Source organism: Fusarium verticillioides, chromosome 10, assembly GCF_000149555.1.
Source record: "Fusarium verticillioides 7600 chromosome 10, whole genome shotgun sequence".
NCBI classification, from domain to species: domain Eukaryota; kingdom Fungi; phylum Ascomycota; class Sordariomycetes; order Hypocreales; family Nectriaceae; genus Fusarium; species Fusarium verticillioides.
This window is the reverse complement of record NC_031684.1, coordinates 1,563,527-1,586,157: the sequence shown is the minus strand read 5'-3', so window position 1 is coordinate 1,586,157 and position 22,631 is coordinate 1,563,527. Positions and strand designations below refer to the sequence as shown.

Sequence of the window (22,631 nt, the reverse complement as noted above, 5' to 3'; positions counted from 1 at the left end):
CATCGCGATGCCATCTTTCCCATTTCCATCGGTAAACATTAAACAACCTCCAAGAGCAACAATTCGCCCAAAGGACGCAAACCACCAGAAACACAACAATAAAGGGTCGTTCACAGCAGAAAAGAACCCCACAGTTTAGGATGTCCCCTAGAAACCTCCTTCTTGGCTCCGTTGCTCAACAGAAACTCCTGCCACTTCCCCTCCCATCGTTCCCTATCCTTCCTTTTCTGCTCAATCTTCAAGTCATTCTTCGCGTCTTCTCGTTTCTTCTCCTCCCAGAGCCATTTATGGTATTCCTTCTCAGCCTCTACACTCTGCCACTGGATCATCGGTTCAAACTTTGCCTGAAGCTTCGCTAGCTTCGCCTCACTCCTGACAATCGACTCGCTATCCAAAATAATCCGGACTTCCAGGAGTTTGGTGCGTAACTGGTCAATCTGGCGCTCGCGCTGTTTCTCGCGATCGAACTGCTCGTTTAATCGCCGACGAAGTGACCCGAACCAGTTGAGTTTGGCTTTCGAGCTGTAGAAATCTATTTTCTCGAGGTCACGGGTGTTGAGGTCGAGTTGATTCCTCCGAGTGTGGAGACAGCGCTCGTAGCATTCGATTTTGCAGAGAAGTTTGAGCGCTTTAGCGTCGAGGTAGAATCCTTTCTTTCCGGACCATAAGTAGGACTCACGTCGTGCAGCGGGTGGTGACACTGGTGAGTGATTGTACGACATCCCCGGTTTGGGGTAGCTTAGCCGCTGGGACCTGGGAGAATGGTGTGAGTGACGGCAGCCAAAATGCTTATCTGTACCGGGGAGAGTGACTTTATTTTAAGCTTGTACCGCTGGGAGCAGGACCAGTTTCCCCAAGTGAGGATGGTGCTCTGTAGTGAATGTGAGCTTCTTTCGTGTTTGGCCGAGGGCTCGCACCCACCACGTCTGCTCGTTAGCCAAGAAACGGATACATTGTCATCACTGGGGCCAAAGCCGTGCGTCGTTGGGGTCATTATTTTGCAGCTTTTATTCCAATTCCTCCGTGGGTATACAATCTCCCCAATGGCACAAGTCTAACATACACAGCAAGTTCAAACTTTTGTCTATTTAATCCAGCCCTTAGGTCCTCCCCATGTTCCCTTGACCATGTAGTTCTTGTAAACCCAGGGGAAGAAGTCCTTCTTCAAGTGGTAGAACGAGCGGCGGGGAACGGCTTGGTCAATGCCGAGAATCTCACCGAAAGTCTCCTTGGGAACGCCACCATACTTGAACTCGGCCAGCATCACCTTGCCGTATTCTGTGAGAAGAGGGCATGAGGTGTAGCCATCATAGGCGGGCTCAGGCTCCTTGCCATCAAGGGCACGGAGTAGGTTGCTAACAAGGACGGGCGCCTCGGAGGTGACAGCGGCGGCAGTCTTGGAGGTAGGAAGGCTTGAAGCATCGCCAGCAGACCAGACGTTAGCGAACTTGTTATGGCGGAGGGTGTTGTCGTTGACGTCAACATAGCCAGCCTCGTTGGCGAGAGCGCTCTTCTTGACGAAAGCATGAGGTCCCATCTTGGGAACGACGTGCAGGAAGTCAAACGGCTTGGTGACCTTGTTCTCGCCATTGGCAAAGACAGCGTTGTTGCCCTCAATAGCAACAAGATCATGCTGGAAAAGACCTTCAACTCCACGCTCTTGTCGCAGCTTCTCAAGCTCGGCACTGTACTTGGGAACACCAAACATGACGGGAAGACCGGTGGCGAAGGTGATCTTGATAGGAGAGCCAGAGGGGTTCTTGGGGTCATAGAGACCAGTCTGCTTCCAGTGGTCGAGGGCAAGCCACATGGACTTTTGGGGAGCACCGGCGCATTTGATGACGCCAGCGGGCTGGGTGAAGATGGCGTTACCCTTCTGGAGGCGCTGAATGTTGGGGAAGACCTTGTCGCAGTAGTCGTAGCCGTAGATGGAAGAAACAGGACCGTTGCGCTCGGCAAGTGCTTCGGGAAGGCCTTTGATGCTGTCGTAGTTGATCTTGATGCCTGGCGCAACAACGAGGTGCTCGTAGTTGACCTTGTCGCCAGTTCCAAGAGTGATGCTGTTGTCCTCAGGAGTGAGGGCATCAACGCTGACGTTGTAAAACTTTAGCTTGGGGTCGATAAGCTCGGGCATGGACATCTTCAACTCCTCCTTGGTCTTGAGTCCAGCACCAACGAGTGTCCATCCAGGTTGGTAATGGTGCCACTGAGCAGGGTCAACAACGGCGATATCTTCACTGGCGAATCGGCCGCTCCGGAGAAGTTGATGGCTGATGGCGAGACCAGCAGAGCCTCCTCCAACAACAACAACCTTGTGACTCCGGCTAGCAGATGTCACGGCCGCAGCGGTAGCGAGACCCCTCCGAGACTGGCCAAAGGCCGCAGATCGAACTGCCAGTGTCACGCGACTCGAAAGCATTTTGAATTTTTGAGTTTTTCTTCAAAAGGAAGAGTGAAGTCGAATTGCGAGAAAAAGCTCAAGCTGAAGAGTGAACACGCCAGAAAAAGTACAATCGAAGTGACGTACTGTACGTACCCACTAGCGTTGAACGCTTTGCCGTTTCAGGGCCTGATAAGGACGGGTTATGGTTTGTCCGGGACGGGAACTAACCAGCCGAGGATAAGTCTCAATTGCGTGATTCAGGGATAAAGTGATTGCCGCCGATGGTCCGAGATTAGAGCCCGATGGCCCAACTGCGTTCTTTGGAACGGCGACTTCCGGGCATAAGCTGAGAAGGCTCAAGAATAATAGCATGAGTGGATATTGTACAGGCTTGGATTTCTATGTACAAGCCTGTATCTTTAACGTATATGGACGTGAGTCCTGCTCCTGCTCCCCGAAACACCAAAACCTAATCGCGGCGGGAGCTCAGTAGCTTCACACAGACTTCAGGTAATGGAATGATTGATATATCAAGGTGTGGTAGCATTAAACACTAACTAAGTACAGCTAACCTCCCCAAAAGTCTTAAGTTAGATTTATGCATAGCGGAAGAGTAGCATGACACTGTGTAAGATCCTTAGTTGTCGATTTACCCTAAACCGCCATTAACCAAATGCATTACCTGCCAAGCATTTCTGTCGCGTTAAATATGTATGTCGGTGTTCAGTACTTCAAAATCCAGAGCCATATCAATATTTGGCCCTGTTTATGATACAAGTTGTGTTGCAAGCATATGGTCGGCGACCAAAATCTAGTCCCCGATGACGGCGATGGAAACTCGAACCACGGTGTTCAAGAATCACCATGCACCACTGGGAAGAATCGGCGACTTCTTTGATCCATCCTCGTCTATACTCGGAACAAATGTAAACTACATGCTCATATCATCCTCGGCAATTTGTAGGTTTGCACCAACCCCTGCTAGCCATCCAGCACTGGCCCCAGCACTCTCTTGACTGAGAAAGCTGGCACTGTCACCTACCGCAAAAACACCACGTGTGCTTGTCTCTTGAAACTCAGTTTCTATCAAAATCCTCCCTTCCGATGTCATTTCAAGATCTAAGTGTTCTGCGAAAGGTCCAATAATAACCTTTCTAGGCTTATGCGCTATCAGGCCGTACACTGATTCTGCCCCATCCGTGAACTGGACAGTCACTGAGGTTTCTGAGCTCTGCAGTCATTTGATGGGCCTGTTTTCTATCCTTAAGCTACCGTTCTTCGTCCCTGAAATTCGCGGATGGCGCTCAACATGTGAAAGCTCGTTGGCCAAGAATGTTATATGGGGACTGAATCGGCGGGCGAGATGAGCCGACAGCACTGCTGCCTCGATCGAACTTGGAGAGTCGGATGTGATGGACACAGCAGCCTCGTTAGTCGCCCTTTCACTAACATCGAGGCATTTTGAGACGTCGAAACTGTCCAACGAGTCAGGATTTGGGGTTTCGTAGTCCTTCCAAACTCCAAACGGGGCTTACATCTTCTTCCCCAAAGCTTCTTCATATCCTGGGATATCTGGAAGAACATCACAGCTACCCATAGCCAATATCACCTTTCTTCCCTTCCACCATCGGCCTGTCGCGTCTTCCGCTTCGAATACCATGCCTTTCTTACGAACGGAAGCAGCTGTCGCGCGGCTGAATATGATGGTTTTGAACTTGGTTTTGATCTCAGCTATAGTCTCATCCAGGATTGATTTCGAGATCGCTTGGTTTGTAGTCTCATGGAGTCTGCCTCTATGATCGTCGATACCGAAAACAATGGCACTCCTTCGCGCACGACCAAGAGCCAAGACTGCAGAGAGACCAGCTGTCCCTGTCCCAATGATCAGAACATCCGGGACATTGCGAAGGAAATGAGGCGCAATGAGACGTGTGCTGGCCAGGTGAGGCATCTTTAGAGAGGATGTTTGAGCTCAAAATGAAGCAATATTAGTATGGAAAATGGAGATGAGATGGAAAGGGGACGCGAAGAGGCTATATGCGTTGGTCTTCGAGGAGAGATAAGCGGATACTTTTGTCTCTCGAGTGGACAGTTTCTAGCCTTATTATTGGGCTACATACGGCCTATAGGAAGTTGGTGCTAGATCCCAAAGGTCGACTTTCTGACGGAGGAATATTAGCGCTTTGTTTGATGATGTGAGACTCGTCTACCATCATGCTTATACGTTACAGAAAAAGAGGTTTAGGCGCAGACACCGGCTGCTTTTGACCATGCTATGGACTTCAAATACCCCCTACAGATACAATATTGAGACTTGGTGATGCAAATCTGATTTAGGCTGAAACATGAATGCTTGTAATGCCTGCTAATATTCCTCGGCCCCAAAATCAACGGCCGTCCTATTTAACGACCAGCTAGTTCCATCAAAGTGAGTTCGAGAACGAGAATGCAGAAGATCTTCTATGAGATAAGGTAGAATTGCTATAGCGAGACCATTTCTTCCAGGCCGGCGACCTGCTTCAGAGAACAGAATTCGCACTAATATCAGGTTTATCAGGGCCGTACAGCTCACGACACTTCCATTTCAGAGCCTCTACTGACTCTTTAGCCTTGTGAAGTATCTTTATACAAAACGGCTCCTCTTCCGACTGCTGGTACTGATGAGGACAATCTTGATGCGGTGGCACTGCATGCCACTGAGCCTGCCGTTTTTCGAGATAGTTTAAAACACCCCACAAACACTCTTCTTCCCTCCCATTTCCGTAAACCTCAGCCTTAACAGCCTTCTTAGCCAAATCCGCCCATTCCGTAGGGTTTAACTCTAGGTTGTAACTTGTAGCCTCTGTGGAATACTCAACACCGACTTCACTGAAATGTAGACGTTTCAGTTCATTCTTCTCCATTGAAGCCTTGGCCTCTCTGTCTATAGACTCGAGGATGACCCCATACTGCTGCCCTACTGACATGAGGAGAGTTCCCAGAAGTTGAATATTCTGCATGGCAGATAGGTGGCTTGTGGGACAGATCTGACAACGGGCGATTTGGCTGGCTGGTGATATCGTTTTTCGAAGAAATGGAAGACCCGATGGAAAGGTAAGTCTTTCGTTCTTGCAGACATCATCTACTGCGAGGTAGAAAGTTGCCAGGCAAGAACATGAGCGTGACGATGTTTGCGGGACGGGTGATCTAGTAGCTACCGAGACAGAATTTGAAGCGGGGGAGTGGAGGGATGGAGCGGCATTGGAGTGTGATAAGGTGTCTGATGTTGGACATGAGCAGTCGGTGACGTTTCCTAACTCAAGTTGAAGTCCGCTGAGGATCTCAGAGCCCAAGTCAGGCATGAAACTTGAATCTAAACATAAATTCAAGTCACCATGACCGAGAATATCAATCGTTGACTGAGGTGATAAGAGGGACAGGAAGGGCGTATCGTCTTGAACTGCTGGAGTAGGGAGTGCTGCCATCAAAGCTTGCCGACGTTTTGCAGGTCTGCCCATTTGTCTCTTGACAGAGTAGTGACAATCAAGGCCAAGGCTAGAGCATCTTTGACATGAAGGTTTTTCGCCATCACATCTTGACTTCCGTTGCCCTAGACCTGTTAGGCTTCATTACCAGGACAGATGGAGAAGAGATGACGCACTACAGGCTTCGCAGGCTGACCGCCGAGCGGGGCTCGGAATGCTCGACTTGGTGACGGAAGATAGTGTCATCGCGGAGAGATAAAGATCGGCGAGATTCTGAAAAGAAATTACTTGAAAGTTCGAAGTGTTTGAGCATATCGTGGGTTGTAATATCTTCATCGGAGACTTTTCAACGTCGTGACTGGCGAGATGTCGTGGGCAAGCAATGTGGCAAATCACAAGCTAGACAACTCGCCGACGGTCCACTTTGAGGAAGACGGGTAAGACATCTCTGCAAAATGACAAAATTATTTGAGCGAGTTTAGAGTCGGAGTAGTGGACCTTTGACCAGCTATTTTTAGCACTTCGCACCCGAGTCAGATTTGCATACTTCTTGATGGATGGGCTGCCTGCATTATGATCTTGAGGCATGAAATATGACTTGATTATCGCTGATATACTGTTCTGCTATCTAGCATCCATATTTACCAAAGAGCGCTCAGCTCTTGATATTTTCGTTCACCCACTTCCAAGTCTTGATCAGCCGCTCGCGAGTCAGTGGCTTGACATCCCGTATCGAAGCAGAGACCTTCTCTGTCTGAGCAACATCGAATAAAGAACTCTCATGACCCTCACTTGCACCTCCGTTCTCCTTATTCTTGGCATATGACCGCTTCCATAGACCTAGGAGAGCCTGTGATGGATGATTGGCGCTGTCGTCGCTCAACGCCTTCTCTAAGCGCTCCAGCCACTCCGATGATGAGACGATCTCAAATTCGGGACTCTCGTTACTGGCAGCTAACCAGTCCAGCATATCTTTCCAGGTTGGTGCGGTATGTGGGTTCAAGACATGATAGACAGGCGTCCCCGAGCCATTGGAGGTCGTGGATGCAATCTCGACGACAGCTTGGGCAGCTTCCTCGACAGGAAGCCAATTGAGCACTTCGTTTGGAAGATCAGGCAGACATCCTGTAATCTTGGATGTTGAGAGCAATAGCGGATACGCCTCGGTGGTATTCCAGACTCCAGCTTCATTGCTACAAAGTTGACCGACCCGAACGATCGAGGCCAGAGACTCATCTTTCTTGTTCACCGCATCGCAGATCTGTTCGGCTACCCACTTGGAGCGTGAGTAGCCAAGTAGTGAAGCCTCTCTAGGGTCCTGGGAGAGCTTTTCAGCAATCGGTCGAGAAGTAGAGTCACTCACTGCCGCAATAGAGCTGACAAAGATGAATTGCGCATCAGTCTCTATAGCGATATTGATCAAGTTCTTTGTACTCAAAATCTGATCTTCGAATGAGTTGAGTCGAAGACTAAAGTTGACCGCCCAGGCTGAGTGAATTATCTTCGTAGCAGTCGTCGAAATCTCCCGAAGCTGTTGTCCAGAAAGTCCAAGATCACTCTGTGTTAAATCACACGGAAGACAGACGACTTTATCCTGGCGTGGTTCGAGAGGTGGTAGAAATCGTTGGAAGAGGGCTTCAGAGATCCGTTTCTGAGCTGCAAATGGACCGTCAGCTCGGAGCAGACAGTAGATCCTGTCAACTTTTGGGTCATCCCGAAGAAGATGAAGTATATGTGCCCCGAGGAAGCCCGTCGCACCGGTGAGTACCACGCGCGTGGGGCGATCATTGGGGTCTTGAACGATCTTCATAGCCATCTGGGCTAGCCCTTTCTTTTCATCTAATGCTTCGCGATTTTGCTGTGCTTGGGTTCTGCCACCACTCGCAAAAGAGGATGCCCCTGCCCCAATGATACTGCTGGTATCATGCGAGGCTGGATCAAAATTGCTGTACTTCTCAGCGAGAGCTTGCATGAGGTTGAGTTCTGCCTCATCGAGGTCAGCGTTCAGCTCGTAGTCGCCTGAATCGCCTGAATTTGCTCGTTCCAAATACTCAACGAGCGAGTTGACGGTGCCTTGATCGTAGATGACATTCAGAGGAAGCCGACCACCCTCGGACGATAGACAAGTCTGTTCAAGTAGCTTTCGGATTTGTATACAAGCGATGGAGTCCACGCCCTGGCAATACAAGTCTTGATCCGGCTCAACATGCTGGCCGAGGACTTGCTCAAAGCAATCTTGAACCGCCTTTTGAAGCCCCTCTTGAGGGATTTTCGTCGAAGATGAAGTGTTGCTGTAAGCCCCTTCAATTTCATCCGAGTACTTCTCTTCAGCTTGCCGACGAAGGATAGTCCCCTTGCTACTCTTCTCCAGCGGTTTCACACCCTCTTTGACAGGGACTACTGACAGCATCGTTTTGTTGATTCGAGTATGGGTTTGACTGTCCGCGTTCAACTTGTCGATATGCGGCCAGACTGATCCGATCACTTCATCTGCACTGAGGTCGCTCGAGGAAGGGAAGAGAAGTGCTCCGGCATAGTCTCTTCCACTGCCAAAGATGAGAACGTCCTGTAGTAGTTTGCTAGAAGCAAGTATGCTTCCTTCAATAGGCGAAGGATCAAACTTCTTTCCGTTAGCAAGAGTGATCTGTGCATCGGCTCTACTGTGATACCGCCACGCATTGGGGATTGATGAGTGTGATTCAAATAGATCAGAAGTCGCATATGATCCATCTTCGCGATTTGTTTTGATCAAGAAAGGCCAATCAGGCTTCACAACAAGCTCCGAGAGTCCATTCTCGCGGGGTTCGAATTCGATAAGCTTTGGATCATCAATGGCCCGGAGGAATTGCCAGTCTTTGTCTTTGGCATAGTCCCTATGTGAAGACATCAGAAACCCACATTCTGCACTCCCCATGCGCGAGAGGAGATTCACGCCTTCGTCTACGAGCTTGTCGCCTATGGCTGGTGGGAGAGCAGCGCCGCCGACACCAACCAGGTCCATTGTCTGAAGAACTTCGATGCCCCCATACTCTTCTGACAGCATCTGAAGCACATACGGGACTGATGAGAAGTATTTGACGGGTATTGGACTGTGCGAGCGTGCAAACTCGATGGCTCTCATAATATTGGCGCCTGTGATGGGAGCCTGTCCTTCGGGGAAGAACCATATCGAAGCACCGCTTGTCCACGCCCTTAGGCAATCTGGGAATCCACCATGATAGAGGGGAGTAGTGGAAAATGTCGCAGGCTTGTTCTTTCCGGGAAAACTGTACAGAGCTCCCATCACTCCGAACTGCGTTTGGGGGATAGGCTTCGGTAGTCCTGATGAAGTTCCCGAAGTGTGACATATGTACGCTGTTTCCGAAACACCGGGGGTCTGCTCCAAGCTATCTGTTGGTGAATCATCTTTATATGAAGGTATTTTGATGATCTCAATGTCGTCGGAGAGCCCGCGCGCTCTGTATTCGTAGATTTCGTCAACGAAAACATGTCTAATGTCTAGAGTCTCACAAAGATGCTGAACAGCGGGTGGCGCCAATTGAGGCCTGCAATATGGTCAGACTTGCGTATCCCTTGAGGCCGGTGACTTACGCAAGAAGCAAAACAGTATAGCCCAAGCGCATCAAACCGAGCCATGTCAAGACAAACTCGGTGCTACTAGACGATAGAAGGCCTATTTTCAGGGACTTGGGTTCCTTTGGCAAATGAGTTGAAAGTATCGCTGCGGCATGCTTTGATGTGTCTGAGAGGTGTCGAAATGAGAGGAGATGACGGAAGACTACCCATATTAGCCACGCATTTGCCATCAAGGTTGACGCTTACCTTGGGTAGATTTCAAATGTGTAAATGTCGCGAAACCCAAAGCCGGTGCATCAGGAATTCTCTCAGCCTGGTCATCTATCAATTCCACCACTGTTGTCCATGTTTTGGCATTGTCGTCCTCTCGCTTCAATCTCGCAGCTTCGCCCAGCGTACAAGTAAAATAATTCACATCCGCCATTTCATGGCACTCGAACAAAAGACACGTTTGGGACTGGTAAAGTGAATCACTGGCGATGTATAATTAACCACGTCTTCAAGACGTTTGACTTATGGCAACTCGGCTTGTCCAAGCCATCGGCCCACATGAGTCAACGCGTCATAGGTACTTAGGTACCTATCTTATCTCTCGCTGCCTTATCTTATCTAGGTATTGACGGTTCAGTGGCGCCCCATTTCGTCACAGCGCAGCGTACAACGACTACGTAGCACTATTCTGTGCACTACCCTTCTCCTACTCAGCCAAGATATGGGCGCAAGGCCAGGATCATGCCACAATTGTAGGCGCGGCCGCTTGAAATGTGACCGATCCATTCCGCAATGTCTGAAATGCACGAGCAGGGGTCAAAGCTGCCTGGGCTATGGCGTCCTGTTGCGATGGGAGAAGGGTATGGCAAGTCGTGGGAAACTGGTTGGTGTTACATCCGATGATATGAGCAAGATTCAGAATGGACATACGACCGGCACTCTACAAGCGCCGCTCGCTCGTGCCTTGTCTACAACGCCACCCGCATTCACAAGTTCCGAGTCGAATCCTCCTCATTCTCTTACAGACCCACTTGTGCAAGATTTAGACTGCAGATCGAGGAGATATCTGGCTTATTGTGGGTTGCTTCCATCCTCTTGGCTTGTCTTCTTACTAATGGTCTCTGGTGGAAGTTGCAAGTGATGTCTGCAAGGACTTTGTTCTCTATGATAACCCAAAGCATAACCCATTCCGCCAGCTGATTCCAATGGCGTACCATCAGCCCATGTTGTTGCAAGCCATCATCGCCAGTTCGGCTTTGCATATGTCAAACGCCTCTCAATTTCGACCAAGCGCGTCAAGCATCTTTGCAACGACGGCATCGCCTCAGAACAGCAGAGACGTAGTGGGCTCTTTATCGATTGACCACGCGACATCATACCCAGAGGCCTCAGGGCCAAGCAGCAGGCACTTTGTCTACTGAACTCCGCTATCGGAAACATGGCTTCAGCCAATGTCGATGCCATTCTGGCAGTGGTACTCCTACTCATCGGATTTGAGCTCATTGACTCCGGGCGAGGCAGCTGGAAATTCCACATCAACGGTGCGAGAATGATTATTGAGAAGCTCATAGCATCTGACTCTGGGAATGGGACCCCTTTCAGTCCTCTTCGCAGCTGGTTAGTGTCAAATTGCTTGGTGTAAGTAGCCCTGTTCAGTTGTTGATTGTTCTTGACCTTACATGAGCTAGGTATGATCATCTTGGGTCATCATTCGCGAATTCTTATCTACCGCACGGTGGCAAGCTATCAATGACTACCATGTCGCTGCTTCAGGATGCGGAAGGGAACCATTGCTCATCATTTCCGGCAGCTCTTCTTCCGTTAATACAGGCAGGGGCTCGAATATTGGACATCACCGACGTTTACATGTTCCATGATACTTCGACCAACCCAGGACAGCACGACGCGCTTGAGCTCTTATACGCTGCCAAGTCATTCGACCCAGCTGCCTGGGCCACCAATTTACAGCCACGGTCACCCGCCGATGACCTTCTCCATCGGACCATGGTTGCATGCGCACACCGGACAGCTGTATGTGTCTATCTTTCACGCATCATTCTTGCTCTATGGCCTAGTACGATGTTGCCAGATGATCTGCAGGTTCTAGCGGCCGAAATCATCACTCACCTTTCACATTTGCACCATGGAGATGCATTATTCACAGCAACAGCGTGGCCTGCGTTCATTGCTGGCTTAGAGACGCGTGACCTCACGAATCGTGCCTGGGTAGAGAGAAGATTCCAAGAGCTCTGGAAGATCGAGCCTTGGGGGCTCACCAGAGAAGCTCTCAAGGTATTGAGGACATTATGGTGCGGGAGTAAGAATGGGATTGCCTTGACGAGCAGAGACGACGAATTCTACGAACGGGAAGACAACTGGAATTGGATCGAAAGGCTGAAGAGCCTAGGCACCGACTGGTTGATTGCATGATTGTGTGCCGGATGTTCTTGTATGCCGGCTAAAGAGTTCCAACCCTCCAACGAGGATTCTACAGGCTAACGTTTGACGATGTGAGTAGAATTGTACATGTTGCGTCATGTATCTCTCAGAGTACTGCCGTTGCTGTCTTGGTTTCTTCGCTGCTCGGCAATTGCCGCTTCCATGAGTTCAGCCCTTTCATCCGCGGTCAAATCACTACTGGCTTTAGGTACCTTACCCCAGATGGCCAATATCAACAAGCTCACAACGGCAGCACCTACTCCAAAACAGAACGTGTTCTTATAGCTCCTCGCCAACCCTTCCTCGTCTACCGTTGCTGATTGGATGATATCCGTCAAAGCAAGGACAAAGGCTACACCTAGCTGCAGCACAGAGTTAATGACACTACCGGCCAGTCCCTGCTGTGCTGTGGGAAAGGTCGTCGTCACGAAGACCGTCATCAAGATCGTGGACAAATCGATTCCGATAGTGCTGAAAATGACCGCAGGAAACACCCATGCCCAATAGCTCCCCCCGGGCGGAATCAGGGCTATCAGAAGCTGTGACCCTACTGCACCCAGGCCAGAAATGATCAATAACACGCGTCCTGGGACCAAGTGCAAGATAAAGCCCTCTATGATGCTGAAAAGAAGGCCTGCAACGCCGAGAGGCACATACCAGGCTACGACCTGCAGCGGACTGGCGGATATGATGTTCTGGAAGTAGAGTGTTCCATATACAGAAAAGATGCCCCAGGTGCCGTAGAGCAGGAAGAGGGCTAAGAGGAGAGGGCTCATGCACGGAGTAGTGAAGATTGAAGCTGGCAGGAGAGGATGAGTAGCGACGCGCGTTTCGACGTAGACTGCAGTAAGAAGAGACGAGACACCAAATCCGAAACAGATTGGAATATATGGTGTTCTCCAACCTGAAGGGGCATGTGCTGATTGCAATATGGAAAACATGACTAGGGTGAGGCCAGAGACGATCGTGATGGCGCCAAGGTAGTCCATGGCGACTTTGTTTGGGGTCTGGTCTTCGGAATGAGGCCGCGGAATGGACAAGATCGAAGTCAGCAGCGTAATTGCCGTCAGGATGGCGCCGATCCAGAAGTAAAAGCCCCAGCGGGTAAACTGGCCAAAAATGCCTGCCATGAGAATGCCACCGAAAAAGCCAAATACAGCTGAAGTACCATATACTGCAAAGACGAGATTCTTTTGTGGCCCAGGACGATACAAGGAGCCCATAAGCATGACTCCAGTAGGCAAGAAAGTAGCAGCTCCAAGCCCTTGCAACGCACGGCACAGGTCGAGCATCAGCGGATTCATGCTGAACCCGGCTATTACACTCCAGATAAGAAGCCAGGCTAGACCCCACATGAAGACGGGATATCCTCCCCACATGTCGCCCAGACGTCCAAAGACGAGCAAGGTGCTGGCGATGACGAGGGAGAAAGCAGTCGCTGGCCAAACGCTGGCTGCTTGAGGGATATCGAGCTCTCTGATGAGTGTTGGAAGGATGACGGTGAATCCCGAAACGAAGTATTCTGTCAGGAATTGGGACATGGAGATGCTGAAGATGAAGATTATCTCGCTCCAGCGGGTTGTAAAAATCGGAGGGCGCTCGCGGCCGAGACGTTCGATACGTGCTTGGAGGGACTCATCGACGACGGATGACGATGCGGCAGTGTCTGGCGCAGCGTCATCGTCAGGTGCAAGATCAACACCCTGAGCTAGAGCCCTGGGGTTACATTCTCTTGACAGGACAGTCGGCGCTGTGGAGGAATGGCTAGGAGCCTGATGAAGTGGCGATGGGGGTGTCGATGATTGTGCCATTGTAATTGTCGATCAAATGCTGGCCTCTGGGTAGGAAGAGATGTGTACGAACAGTGAAAGGGCTATGAAGGAGATGAGGGCAACGCATCTAGTAAAACTTCTTCTGGCAAAACCATTACACATTTGTCACCATAATGCATAAAAACGTGGTGGGTGAATCGGCGGACCACGGAAATTGGGTAAGATGGCTCCTAAGGATTGGAAGTATTAGCCAGATACTGACACATGCTTGAATTGTGCATGTTTTTCGCAACTGTCTCAACAAGTGGCGTCGTATCTACATTCTTACCACTTATCTGGGTTCCATTACTAACAACTAGGGAAACCAGAACCAGTCGGGTATCCTGGCAGCCTATCAGCTTTCACCATTCTGAATTAATGAAGCTGAAAACCACTTTGTTGCGATCTGAGTCCCTGCGATATCTAAGGTTTTACCGGCAAGGCGGCAGTGGATACGACGCTAATGCACGACAGGAGCCTTGGCTTCCCAGGTCGGGTTAGCCCCGGACGATCTACCAGCGTCTGATTGCTTTGAGCTTCATCGATGATATGGAACAGGGACGGGCTAATTACCAACTTGTGTTGATACAACATTTGCCAGTATCAAGATATTTGATTAGAAATCTAGCATTACTCAGCAGAACTGTCCAAGATGTATTTCTCGCCGTCTCAAGGCCGGCATATATTCTACGTCTTGTGGACTGCGACCTTGTCAACGACTGCACTCATCCAAATACGTCCTTTCCCCGTCTTCGCCTCTCATTCATAATGCCACCAGTGATACATTGCATCCGCCATGGGCAGGGCTTCCATAACGTCGGTGCAGGATGCTACACTCTTCCTGACCCTCGCCTGACTCCTTTAGACGAAGAGCAGAACATGGCATTGAGAGAGGCCGCCTTCTCGGACCAGTCAAAGATATCTCTGGTTCTTGCCTCTCCTCTTTGCCGCACACTTCAATCTGCCTGTCTAGTGTTCCAGCCAGTGCTCCAAGGTAGCAGCAAGTGTCACCCTGCGATCATTGCCCTCCCTGACGCGCAAGAAACCTCGGATGACCCGTGCGATGTCGGAACGGATCCATCAGTCCTTCGCAAAGTTGTAACCGAGAACCACTGGCCTGTCGACCTCTCTCGCGTCAAGGACGGATGGAACGTGAAAGCTTTAGGGACTCGCTACAGCCCAGAAAGCACCGCTATAGCAGCTCGAGCTCGCGACGCCCGCATCTTCATCCGGCAGAAGATCCGAGAACTGATCGAGCAAGGCAATGCAGATCCCCAAGTTGCTCTCGTGACACACGGCGGCTTCTTGCACTATTTCACCGATGATTGGGAGGACTCATGGTTGAATCCTGGGACGGGATGGAAGAACTGCGAGATCCGATCCTACATCTTCGAACAAGATGTATCAAATGATATAGATGTGGAGGCCAGGCTTACTGAGACTACGGAGAGTCGATTGAGAAGGGGAAAGGGAAATCCTATGCCGGCCAAGGATGAGCAGGCGGTGCTATTTGAGCGAGCGATGGATAGTTGGGAGAAGCAGGGGCTGCAGAGGCCTGATAGAATAGGAATGAAGGTGGAAACGAGTGTGATTGCGTGATAGAGTTCTGTAACATAGTACTTGCACTGTCAATTTGAGGATGCAGTGCTCGTTCTCCGGAGTGAAGGGTCAGGCAGAACAAACTTGCACAACATCCATCAAATTATTCACTTCAATCCGAGTCAACATTGACCCACGTGCACGAGATCTACCTACTGCAGGGTACGGCAGGCTACGAGCGCAATAAAATTGAGATATGTAATTATAGGCAGAATCACTCTCCTTAGCATATAATTTATTTCACTCATGGCATCATTGACTATAGTAGTTTACGAGACGGCATAAAAAAGAGGAGTACATATTGATAACGTCATCGACTCAACTGACGAGTTATGACTGGATCTCTACGCGCTCCGCACAAGTTACACAGCAGCAAAACACAATCTACTCCTCTCGTCCAAAAACACCAAACTTTGTCTAATTGAATATAGATTTTGTTTATCTATTTTATGATGGAGCGCTCACAATCTGACACCCTGCCTCTAGCGAATTCGGTCCAAATTCCCCAGCTCGGATTTGGTGTGTATTTATCCCCACCCGAAGTCTGCACCAAATCATGCCTCACTGCACTCGAAGCTGGATATCGTCACATCGACACAGCACAGTACTACGCCAACGAAAAAGAAGTCGGACAGGCTGTTCAAAAGTCCAACGTCGATCGGAAAGACGTTTTCTTGACCACCAAGATCCTTGAGGCTGCTGGTTCTGTTGACGGAAGCTACGCAAAATGCATTGAGAGTATTGAGAAGCTTGATCCTGAAAGCGGTTATGTCGACCTTTTTCTCATTCATAGCCCTAATAGTGGCTCTTCAAAGAGAAAGGAGATGTGGCAGGCCTTGGAGAGGCTGTATGAGGATGGAAAGGCTAAGAGCATTGGCGTGAGCAATTTTGGTACCCAACATATTGAAGAGCTGAAGCAATTCGCCAAAGTCTGGCCTCCCCATGTCAATCAGATCGAGGTATGTGGTCAAATAATGTCGCATCATAAATACTAACAGGTACATCAGCTGCATCCGTGGGCACAGCAGAGAGACGCCGTAGAATACTGCGAAAAGAACAACATCGTGGTAGAAGCTTATGCTCCTCTCGTTCGCAACCAAAAAGCCGATGACAAGACGCTCAAAAGCATCGCATCAAAGCACGACGTCACGCCTAGCCAAGTATTGATTCGATACTGTCTCCAGAAGAACTGGGTCCCCCTTCCAAAAAGCGATACGCCTGAGCGCATCAAAGCTAATGCTGATGTTTTCGGTTTTGATCTGGATGACAGGGATATGAGGGCGCTGGATGATTTGGACGAGGGCGCTGCGGGTGCAATTGTGCAGGCGGTGGATAATTATTGAACACAGTGGAACTTGCTTTGTGATGAAGATTCGTGTGTAGTTTCAGGTGTTGGGTTGCAGTGCAAGGATGTGATGAGATGGATGTTACACCGAATCTTAACCTGAACTTTAGATCTTGAGATCTGGCTCATCTCTTGGTTTGGGAATCTTAGATAAACGAGCTTATAGCCTCTCATAGATCAAGGTTTATACGCGTCATTGACTCAGATTCACTTCAGGTACAATCTCGATAATCTCATGTCTCAGACTCGGGACCAACGTCGTGGCACAAAGCCTCACCGACACTCTATCTGTAGCATAGCATTCAGTCCGTATTTGCTTTTTCATACCGCTCATACACTGTTGCACACAGAGCACAAGCAGGCGTGAATAATGTAAGGGATAAAATAATACTAAATAATGACTTCACATATTTAGAGTCATGACGTGCACGAATCTCACCCCAACCCCTCTTTCTCCCGCCCTATTCATCCAGCCAACGACCACTCACCCTCATCTCTTATCACGCAGTCACAGTCAAAATCTGCAACACGACAAAAATGGCAGACAGAGCAGCCAGGCACAACGCCTATGCAACCCTCATCACCCGCGACTCCTACCTCCCCGGCGTCATCATTCTCGCCTACACCCTCCAGCGCAACGCCTCAATCTACCCTCTCGTCGTGCTCTACACGCCCAACCTCCCCAAAGATGCCAAGCGCGTTCTTGAGCTTGAGGCGCCAAAATGTAACATGATTCTGCGCGAGTGCGAGCATCTTCTTCCGCCGGAGGGTGTGAAGATGACGCTTATCGCAGAGCGGTTTGCGGATACGTGGACGAAACTTCGTGTTTTTGAGTTGTTTGAGTATGATGCTGTTTGCTACCTTGACGCTGATATGGCGGTTCTGGATAACATGGATGTTGTGTTCAAGGTCGAGACGCATTTGCCTGATGATTGGATTGCGGCGAATCATGTTTGTGTTTGTAATCTCGATTCCGACTCTTGGGCGCCTGAGGATTGGAGAGCCGAGAATTGTGCTTACACGCCGCTTCAACATCCCACAGCCCTTGAGGAGCCTCTGCAGCCTGCTGAGACGTCACCTTCACCACACAAGCTTCTCAATGGTGGAATGTTCATCTTTCATCCTTCGGAGGGACTCTGGGACAGGATGTTGCACGTATTTAACACAACGCCGCTGCTGTCATCTTTCATGTTTCCAGATCAGGACTTTTTGGCATACTTCTTTGAGAATAAGTGGTATGCGCTTGGATGGCAATACAACGCTATCAAGACGATGCGGTATTGGCATCCTAACATTTGGCGTGACGAGGAAGTCGTCTGCCTGCACTACATCGTCGACAAGCCATGGGCGAAGCGTGTTGGGTTAGATGGAGTAGCTGGGTATAAGGGCCTTGATGGGGTCACGCATTGCTGGTGGTGGCAGCTGTATCAGTACTGGGAGGATGAGAGGACTTCTGATGGTCGCGGTGGAAATGAAGCGATTGCTCTTCTGAAGAAGTTGATTGCGCCGGCAGACACGATGGAGGGGGGAGTTGGATATCTGCAGGTGGGCTTGCCTGTCAGAGCATGAATAAAGAGTGTCTTTTTGGCGTTCAGAGTATAGAGGTGTGAGAAGAAAGAAAAGAAGTAGGCGAAGTTAGGAACTACATCAAGCATCATGGGGTAGAGTCTCGTCAGCGATGATATGGACTTTAGATACTAACACGCGATTATTAAGAGAGAAGAGAGCAGAATAGGACAAGACTGGGTTTCATGATCGTATAAACTTATCTTGAGGTACAGTTTCCCAATTCAAAGAACTAGACTACTCAACCTCCATCCAAGTGGCTTGCAACTGCATTATCGTTTGCCAATCACTCATCTTATTTGCATCCGCCATCCCAGCATGCATGTTATTCATCATATTCGCCGCCGTGACCCCGTGCTCAGTCTCGTAGTATCCGACAGAACTATTACCATGCAAGTACCCATCCGTAGTACCGCTAATAGCTGCCATACCATTCATACCTTGGTACATCAAGCTCAGTTGTCCCTGCTGCATAGCCTGCATTTGCTTCATCATCTGCATCTGCTTTATCATCTCAATGTGAGGTACTGTCGCGTTGTACACTTGCACTCGCCTCGATCCGAATGCTTTGAACTCGTCAAGAGCCTTTTGCGACTCGGGCGATCCAGGAGGTCCGGCGGCACAAGCTGCGAGCCACATGTTGCGCATTCTTGGAGACCATAGCTGACAGATCAAGGTACGTTCATCGTAAACGCCCTTTACAGGAACGGAATCTCCCAAGGGCGTATCGGCCACAAAGTTCAACCAACAGTCCTGACAGGCCAGAGCTTCTGGGTGGCCCCACCATTTACTCTTCCCTCTGTTCTTGATCCCTGGACATGTCGGCACTCCAGCCCATTTCTTGACGTGGTCGGAGTAGTGACTGAAGACACCTTTGTCAAGAGCTTCGGCGAACTTGGTAATAAACGAGCCCCATCGAGGAGAACCTGGACAAAAGTTACAAACGATGTCGACAGTCTGATCGCGCTGGGCAGGCTCGAAGAACTTCTCGAGACCAGACGTCTCCACAACTCCTTTATAGCAAGCCTCACAAACATCGAAGTCGTCACAACCTCCCGCGACAGTCCACCAATTGCCGCGCACGATGCCGTGAATAGTGCATGGGACAAGACCCACGATGGCATTGGCAGCGTTCCAGAACACGTCAAAGTCTCGACGATAAATGGCTGCTTCGAGCGCGATACTCATGTTTACTGCGGTATCAGTGAGCTTACACTTCCATCTCTGGCCAATTGACTCGACGAAGGCGTCAAAGCCTTCTGCACGTATGTGACGTTCAAACTCGTTGCCAAATGGCGTCAAGGCGAGTTTATCCAGATAACATGCCTCACAGATGGTCAGGTCCTTGATCCTGCGTCGCGGCAGCATCCAATGTCCGTTATTAGACTCCTCATCTCTACCTTCGCACACAGGAAGATGAACGCGCGCTTTCGCGGCTTCGACAAAGCCATTCCAGTGATTTTGCTTTGCCATTTTGACTGCTGTTTTGGCGATGTAAGGTATACATAAATCACACATCCACTTTTCGTCTTGTGCTTGTTGACGGTAAGGTTGGAACCGAGACTCGAAGGGCGTGCCGACAACGTTATCCTCGTAGCAGGCATCGCACGAAATGAATCCATCGATCTCGTTGTTGACCATACCCCACCACTTGATCTCGTCGGCAGCGGTTGTCCATACCCTACCCTTACAGGGCTTCAGAGTCAGGCTCTTCTCCATCCATGCCTGTAGAGGCCTGACGTCGTTCGTCTGAAGGGCCTGTGGCCAAAGCACCTCTCTCGCGCGAGGAGACCAGAAGCCGCACTTCGATTCTGTGCCCTCAGGCGAATGGTACCTCTCGAAGTGGCCCGCGAGATGAGTCCTCTGAACATAGTCGGTATAGCACCTTGTGCAAATGAGATACTGGGGCACAGCAATGAAGCGATACCAATCAAGCGAGTAGCTTACGGATCTGTCTTCCGGGCAGTATGGGAGAATGTCGCTGGACATGCCTGTAGCTTGGCAGGGGGGCGGTCCCCGAGGCCCATCCTGACGTGCGGTCGGGTTATTATTGGGTACCGTTGGAGGGTGACCACTATTCAGGACGTTCAGATTGTTCATTTGGGCAGAGAGAGAAGCGACAGGATCTTCTTGGTAGCCATAAGCAGCGGGTTGGGGGGGTACGTTATTCGCATTCGCCGGTGAGAGCTGAGAGTTTGGCATCTCGGGAGCAGGTTGGTACGGTTGGAACTGCTGACCTGAAACTGTGGGCGGGGCATTTGCAGGCACTTGTCCATGGTTGATCGCACCAGCTGGGTGCGGCAGATGAGGAGGCGACGTATACGGCTGAGATGCTGAAGAGCTCGTAGCTGCGACTTCAGGATGCTGCGGGTACGTTGCCGGTGGCGCCTGTTGGTCGACCGGTGGACTGTACGGCTGGTACTGGCTGGATGCCGGGGTAGCGACAGAGTGTACATCGTGCTGCGGTTGCTGCAAAGGTGGTGGAGGCGGGTAGCTGTGAGCCTGACCTGGGGGAGCAATCGGCTGGACACTGCCGGGGACACTTCCAGTCTGAGGAACTTGCGTCTGTTGTGGGGTGTAATACTGTCCCTGGGGTCCAGATAGACCCTGAAAAGGCGCTTGCTCATGCTGAGTTGCTGCCGCTGGTGGGCTCTGGTGTTGCTGGTGAGGTGACTGCGTTGCAGGAGAGCCCTGCGGTTGGCTCATGGGAACACTCTGAGCTATTGGGACAGGCACCGTATGCGCGGTGGGCGACATTCCCGAAGCTGCCACTGGGTTGTAAGGAGTCGGTACCTGTTGTTGCGGGTATCCTTGGGGAGGGGGACTCTGAGAAAGCTGCTGAGGCAGGAGGACATGGTGCGGGTTGTGCGTAGCACTAGCTGGAGTAGCTTGGTACGGCGATTCCTGAGCAGCTTGCTGGGTCGCTGTTGGGTCTTGAGAACTGGTCGCACCAGCATGCTGTTGGTACTGTGGCTGTTGCTGGAGAGCAGGAGAGCCATGATTGGGAGGACCAACTGGGGGACCAGATTGGGGAGCTGTCTGCGGCGGAGGAGGAGGTGATGGCAGTGCTGGGTTGTACGAAGTACTCACACTTCCCTGTTGCGGCCATGATGCCTGTTGTTGAAGCTGAGGAGGAGCACTCTGGTGCTGTTGATGCGGTGAAAGCGCTTGCGGAGGGTTCTGGCCGTACCCAGGTGAGGCGGCAGAGCCCGCTCCTTGTGGAACATATTGATGTGCAGGCTGTACTGTCGTAGGTTGGTACGGATTCGACTGCTGATGGTGTAAAACGGGCTGTGGATATGGTGAAGCACTTGATGGCGATTGAACTTGCGGCTGAGGCTGAGGTACCACGCCCTGTGCCCCTGCGTGAACATCCACGTGCGGCGATTGCTGAAAGTTCGCACTGGGATGCTGAGCAGCCTCTAAACGCTCTTGCCAGCTTAGGTAAGGCGGTTGACCAGGCGCGCTGGGTTGCTGACCTAGGGATGTCGCAGGCGCTGCTTGGTGCTGAGTCGGATGGTAGCCTGGAGCAGTGGGCGGGACGCTCTGCTGCGGTGTCGGCGGCGCCTGATCAGCATATGCATGCTGAGGCTGAGTTTGGCCATAGCCTTGAGGAAATGAGTTTGTCGGGCTCAAAGGTGTTTGCGTAGGATGCTGCTCTGGATTGTACGTCGGCTTCGGTGCTTCACCAGTGTACGAAGTCCCAGAACTTGCGGGAGGACCGGAAGGTGAGGAAGCGGGGTACTTTGACTTGATGTTGCTGGCGAGATTTCCCAGAATACCTTTTCCAGACTTGAAAAGAGATTGAGCGGTTGACTGTAGCTGGGCTTGAGCAGAGGGTCGAGTCGCGAATTGAGCTGCCTGTTGCTGGTACTGCTGCTGGTGCTGGGCAGGTGTTGGTGGGGCTGCGACACCGTACGTGGGCGTCTGGTAGCTGGGTTGGTGGCTTGGCGTCTGCTGCTGGGGATACTGACCCTGTGGCGATTGGGCATGCTGGACCTGAGGTGATTGCGCGGGCTGGTTCACTTGGTAGTGGCCTGGCAGAGGAGGGGACTGATAATTGTGCTGTTTTGCCGGCGCGTACTGCTGAGACACGCCTTGTGGTGACTGCGCATACTGGGCAGGAGGCGGCTGCGGGGTTTGGTAGGCCTGCTGCCCGTTGCCTGGATGAGGCGACTGATAATTCGGTTGCTGGCTGGGAACATATTGATGAGTTGGAGGTGAAGAGTATTGTTGAGAGTGAGGGGATTGCGAGTATTGCTGCGTTGGTGGTGGGGCAGCCTGGTAAGGCATTCCCGGGCCAGGTGGCACCTGGTAACCGTTGTAGGGCGGACCACTCGCCATCTCGATATCACAATCCTCAAAAAGCGCTTCAACAACTCTTTATGATGCTATCCACAGATAATTTCTCGATTTATTCACAGAATCGCCAAGCTTCGCTCATTTGATGGAACTGA

General features: G+C 50.7%; 12 protein-coding genes across 12 annotated transcripts; 5 read left to right on the top strand and 7 right to left on the bottom strand.

Moving 5' to 3' along the window:
• Window positions 1-110: 110 nt before the first annotated feature.
• On the bottom strand, window positions 111-722 carry FVEG_08542 (hypothetical protein; the record flags this gene model as incomplete). Its single annotated transcript, XM_018897431.1, has 1 exon — window positions 111-722. The coding sequence occupies one exon, from the start codon at window positions 720-722 to the stop codon at window positions 111-113; it is 612 nt and encodes a 203-aa protein (XP_018755081.1).
• Window positions 723-1,084: 362 nt separating this feature from the next.
• FVEG_08543 (hypothetical protein) lies at window positions 1,085-2,419 on the bottom strand (the record flags this gene model as incomplete). Its single annotated transcript, XM_018897432.1, has 1 exon — window positions 1,085-2,419. The coding sequence occupies one exon, from the start codon at window positions 2,417-2,419 to the stop codon at window positions 1,085-1,087; it is 1,335 nt and encodes a 444-aa protein (XP_018755082.1).
• A 1,201-nt stretch (window positions 2,420-3,620) lies between these two features.
• On the bottom strand, window positions 3,621-4,334 carry FVEG_16352 (hypothetical protein; the record flags this gene model as incomplete). Its single annotated transcript, XM_018905599.1, has 2 exons — window positions 3,621-3,858; window positions 3,919-4,334. 2 exons carry the CDS (start codon window positions 4,332-4,334, stop codon window positions 3,621-3,623), a joined length of 654 nt encoding a protein of 217 aa, XP_018755083.1.
• A 399-nt stretch (window positions 4,335-4,733) lies between these two features.
• FVEG_08544 (hypothetical protein) lies at window positions 4,734-6,157 on the bottom strand. Its single transcript, XM_018897433.1, has 2 exons — window positions 6,024-6,157; window positions 4,734-5,972 (listed from the first exon to the last, which is right to left on the bottom strand). Exons 1-2 carry the CDS (start codon window positions 6,091-6,093, stop codon window positions 4,903-4,905), a joined length of 1,140 nt encoding a protein of 379 aa, XP_018755084.1. The 5' UTR covers window positions 6,094-6,157; the 3' UTR covers window positions 4,734-4,902.
• Window positions 6,158-6,394: 237 nt separating this feature from the next.
• Window positions 6,395-9,947, bottom strand: FVEG_08545 (hypothetical protein). The gene is made up of 3 exons (XM_018897434.1): window positions 9,670-9,947; window positions 9,439-9,625; window positions 6,395-9,392 (listed from the first exon to the last, which is right to left on the bottom strand). Exons 1-3 carry the CDS (start codon window positions 9,845-9,847, stop codon window positions 6,503-6,505), a joined length of 3,255 nt encoding a protein of 1,084 aa, XP_018755085.1. The 5' UTR covers window positions 9,848-9,947; the 3' UTR covers window positions 6,395-6,502.
• A 259-nt stretch (window positions 9,948-10,206) lies between these two features.
• On the top strand, window positions 10,207-10,777 carry FVEG_16353 (hypothetical protein; the record flags this gene model as incomplete). The annotated part of the gene is made up of 2 exons (XM_018905600.1): window positions 10,207-10,297; window positions 10,635-10,777. 2 exons carry the CDS (start codon window positions 10,207-10,209, stop codon window positions 10,775-10,777), a joined length of 234 nt encoding a protein of 77 aa, XP_018755086.1.
• A 75-nt stretch (window positions 10,778-10,852) lies between these two features.
• Window positions 10,853-11,844, top strand: FVEG_08546 (hypothetical protein; the record flags this gene model as incomplete). Its single annotated transcript, XM_018897435.1, has 2 exons — window positions 10,853-11,052; window positions 11,103-11,844. The coding sequence occupies 2 exons, from the start codon at window positions 10,853-10,855 to the stop codon at window positions 11,842-11,844; spliced, it is 942 nt and encodes a 313-aa protein (XP_018755087.1).
• Window positions 11,845-11,948: 104 nt separating this feature from the next.
• On the bottom strand, window positions 11,949-13,664 carry FVEG_08547 (hypothetical protein; the record flags this gene model as incomplete). Its single annotated transcript, XM_018897436.1, has 1 exon — window positions 11,949-13,664. The coding sequence occupies one exon, from the start codon at window positions 13,662-13,664 to the stop codon at window positions 11,949-11,951; it is 1,716 nt and encodes a 571-aa protein (XP_018755088.1).
• Window positions 13,665-14,432: 768 nt separating this feature from the next.
• FVEG_08548 (hypothetical protein) lies at window positions 14,433-15,263 on the top strand (the record flags this gene model as incomplete). The annotated part of the gene is made up of 1 exon (XM_018897437.1): window positions 14,433-15,263. One exon carries the CDS (start codon window positions 14,433-14,435, stop codon window positions 15,261-15,263), a length of 831 nt encoding a protein of 276 aa, XP_018755089.1.
• A 339-nt stretch (window positions 15,264-15,602) lies between these two features.
• On the top strand, window positions 15,603-16,868 carry FVEG_08549 (alcohol dehydrogenase). The gene is made up of 2 exons (XM_018897438.1): window positions 15,603-16,222; window positions 16,271-16,868. The coding sequence occupies exons 1-2, from the start codon at window positions 15,713-15,715 to the stop codon at window positions 16,604-16,606; spliced, it is 846 nt and encodes a 281-aa protein (XP_018755090.1). The 5' UTR covers window positions 15,603-15,712; the 3' UTR covers window positions 16,607-16,868.
• A 277-nt stretch (window positions 16,869-17,145) lies between these two features.
• On the top strand, window positions 17,146-18,177 carry FVEG_08550 (hypothetical protein; the record flags this gene model as incomplete). The annotated part of the gene is made up of 1 exon (XM_018897439.1): window positions 17,146-18,177. The coding sequence occupies one exon, from the start codon at window positions 17,146-17,148 to the stop codon at window positions 18,175-18,177; it is 1,032 nt and encodes a 343-aa protein (XP_018755091.1).
• Window positions 18,178-18,280: 103 nt separating this feature from the next.
• On the bottom strand, window positions 18,281-22,518 carry FVEG_08551 (hypothetical protein; the record flags this gene model as incomplete). Its single annotated transcript, XM_018897440.1, has 1 exon — window positions 18,281-22,518. One exon carries the CDS (start codon window positions 22,516-22,518, stop codon window positions 18,412-18,414), a length of 4,107 nt encoding a protein of 1,368 aa, XP_018755092.1. The 3' UTR covers window positions 18,281-18,411.
• Between the last annotated feature and the right edge of the window lie 113 nt (window positions 22,519-22,631).

Excerpts from the sequence above, each read along its gene's own strand:
- FVEG_08545 (XM_018897434.1), bottom strand. The coding sequence starts at position 9,847 with ATGGCGGATGTGAATTATTTTACTTGTACGCTGGGCGAAGCTGCGAGA. Across the intron at positions 9,626-9,669 it reads ACATTTGAAATCTACCCAAG|TCTTCCGTCATCTCCTCTCA; the intron begins GTAAGCGTCAAC and ends TAATATGGGTAG. Across the intron at positions 9,393-9,438 it reads TATACTGTTTTGCTTCTTGC|GCCTCAATTGGCGCCACCCG; the intron begins GTAAGTCACCGG and ends ACCATATTGCAG.
- FVEG_08549 (XM_018897438.1), top strand. The coding sequence starts at position 15,713 with ATGATGGAGCGCTCACAATCTGACACCCTGCCTCTAGCGAATTCGGTC. Across the intron at positions 16,223-16,270 it reads CCCATGTCAATCAGATCGAG|CTGCATCCGTGGGCACAGCA; the intron begins GTATGTGGTCAA and ends CAGGTACATCAG.
- FVEG_08544 (XM_018897433.1), bottom strand. The coding sequence starts at position 6,093 with ATGACACTATCTTCCGTCACCAAGTCGAGCATTCCGAGCCCCGCTCGG. Across the intron at positions 5,973-6,023 it reads GTCAGCCTGCGAAGCCTGTA|GGCAACGGAAGTCAAGATGT; the intron begins GTGCGTCATCTC and ends TAACAGGTCTAG.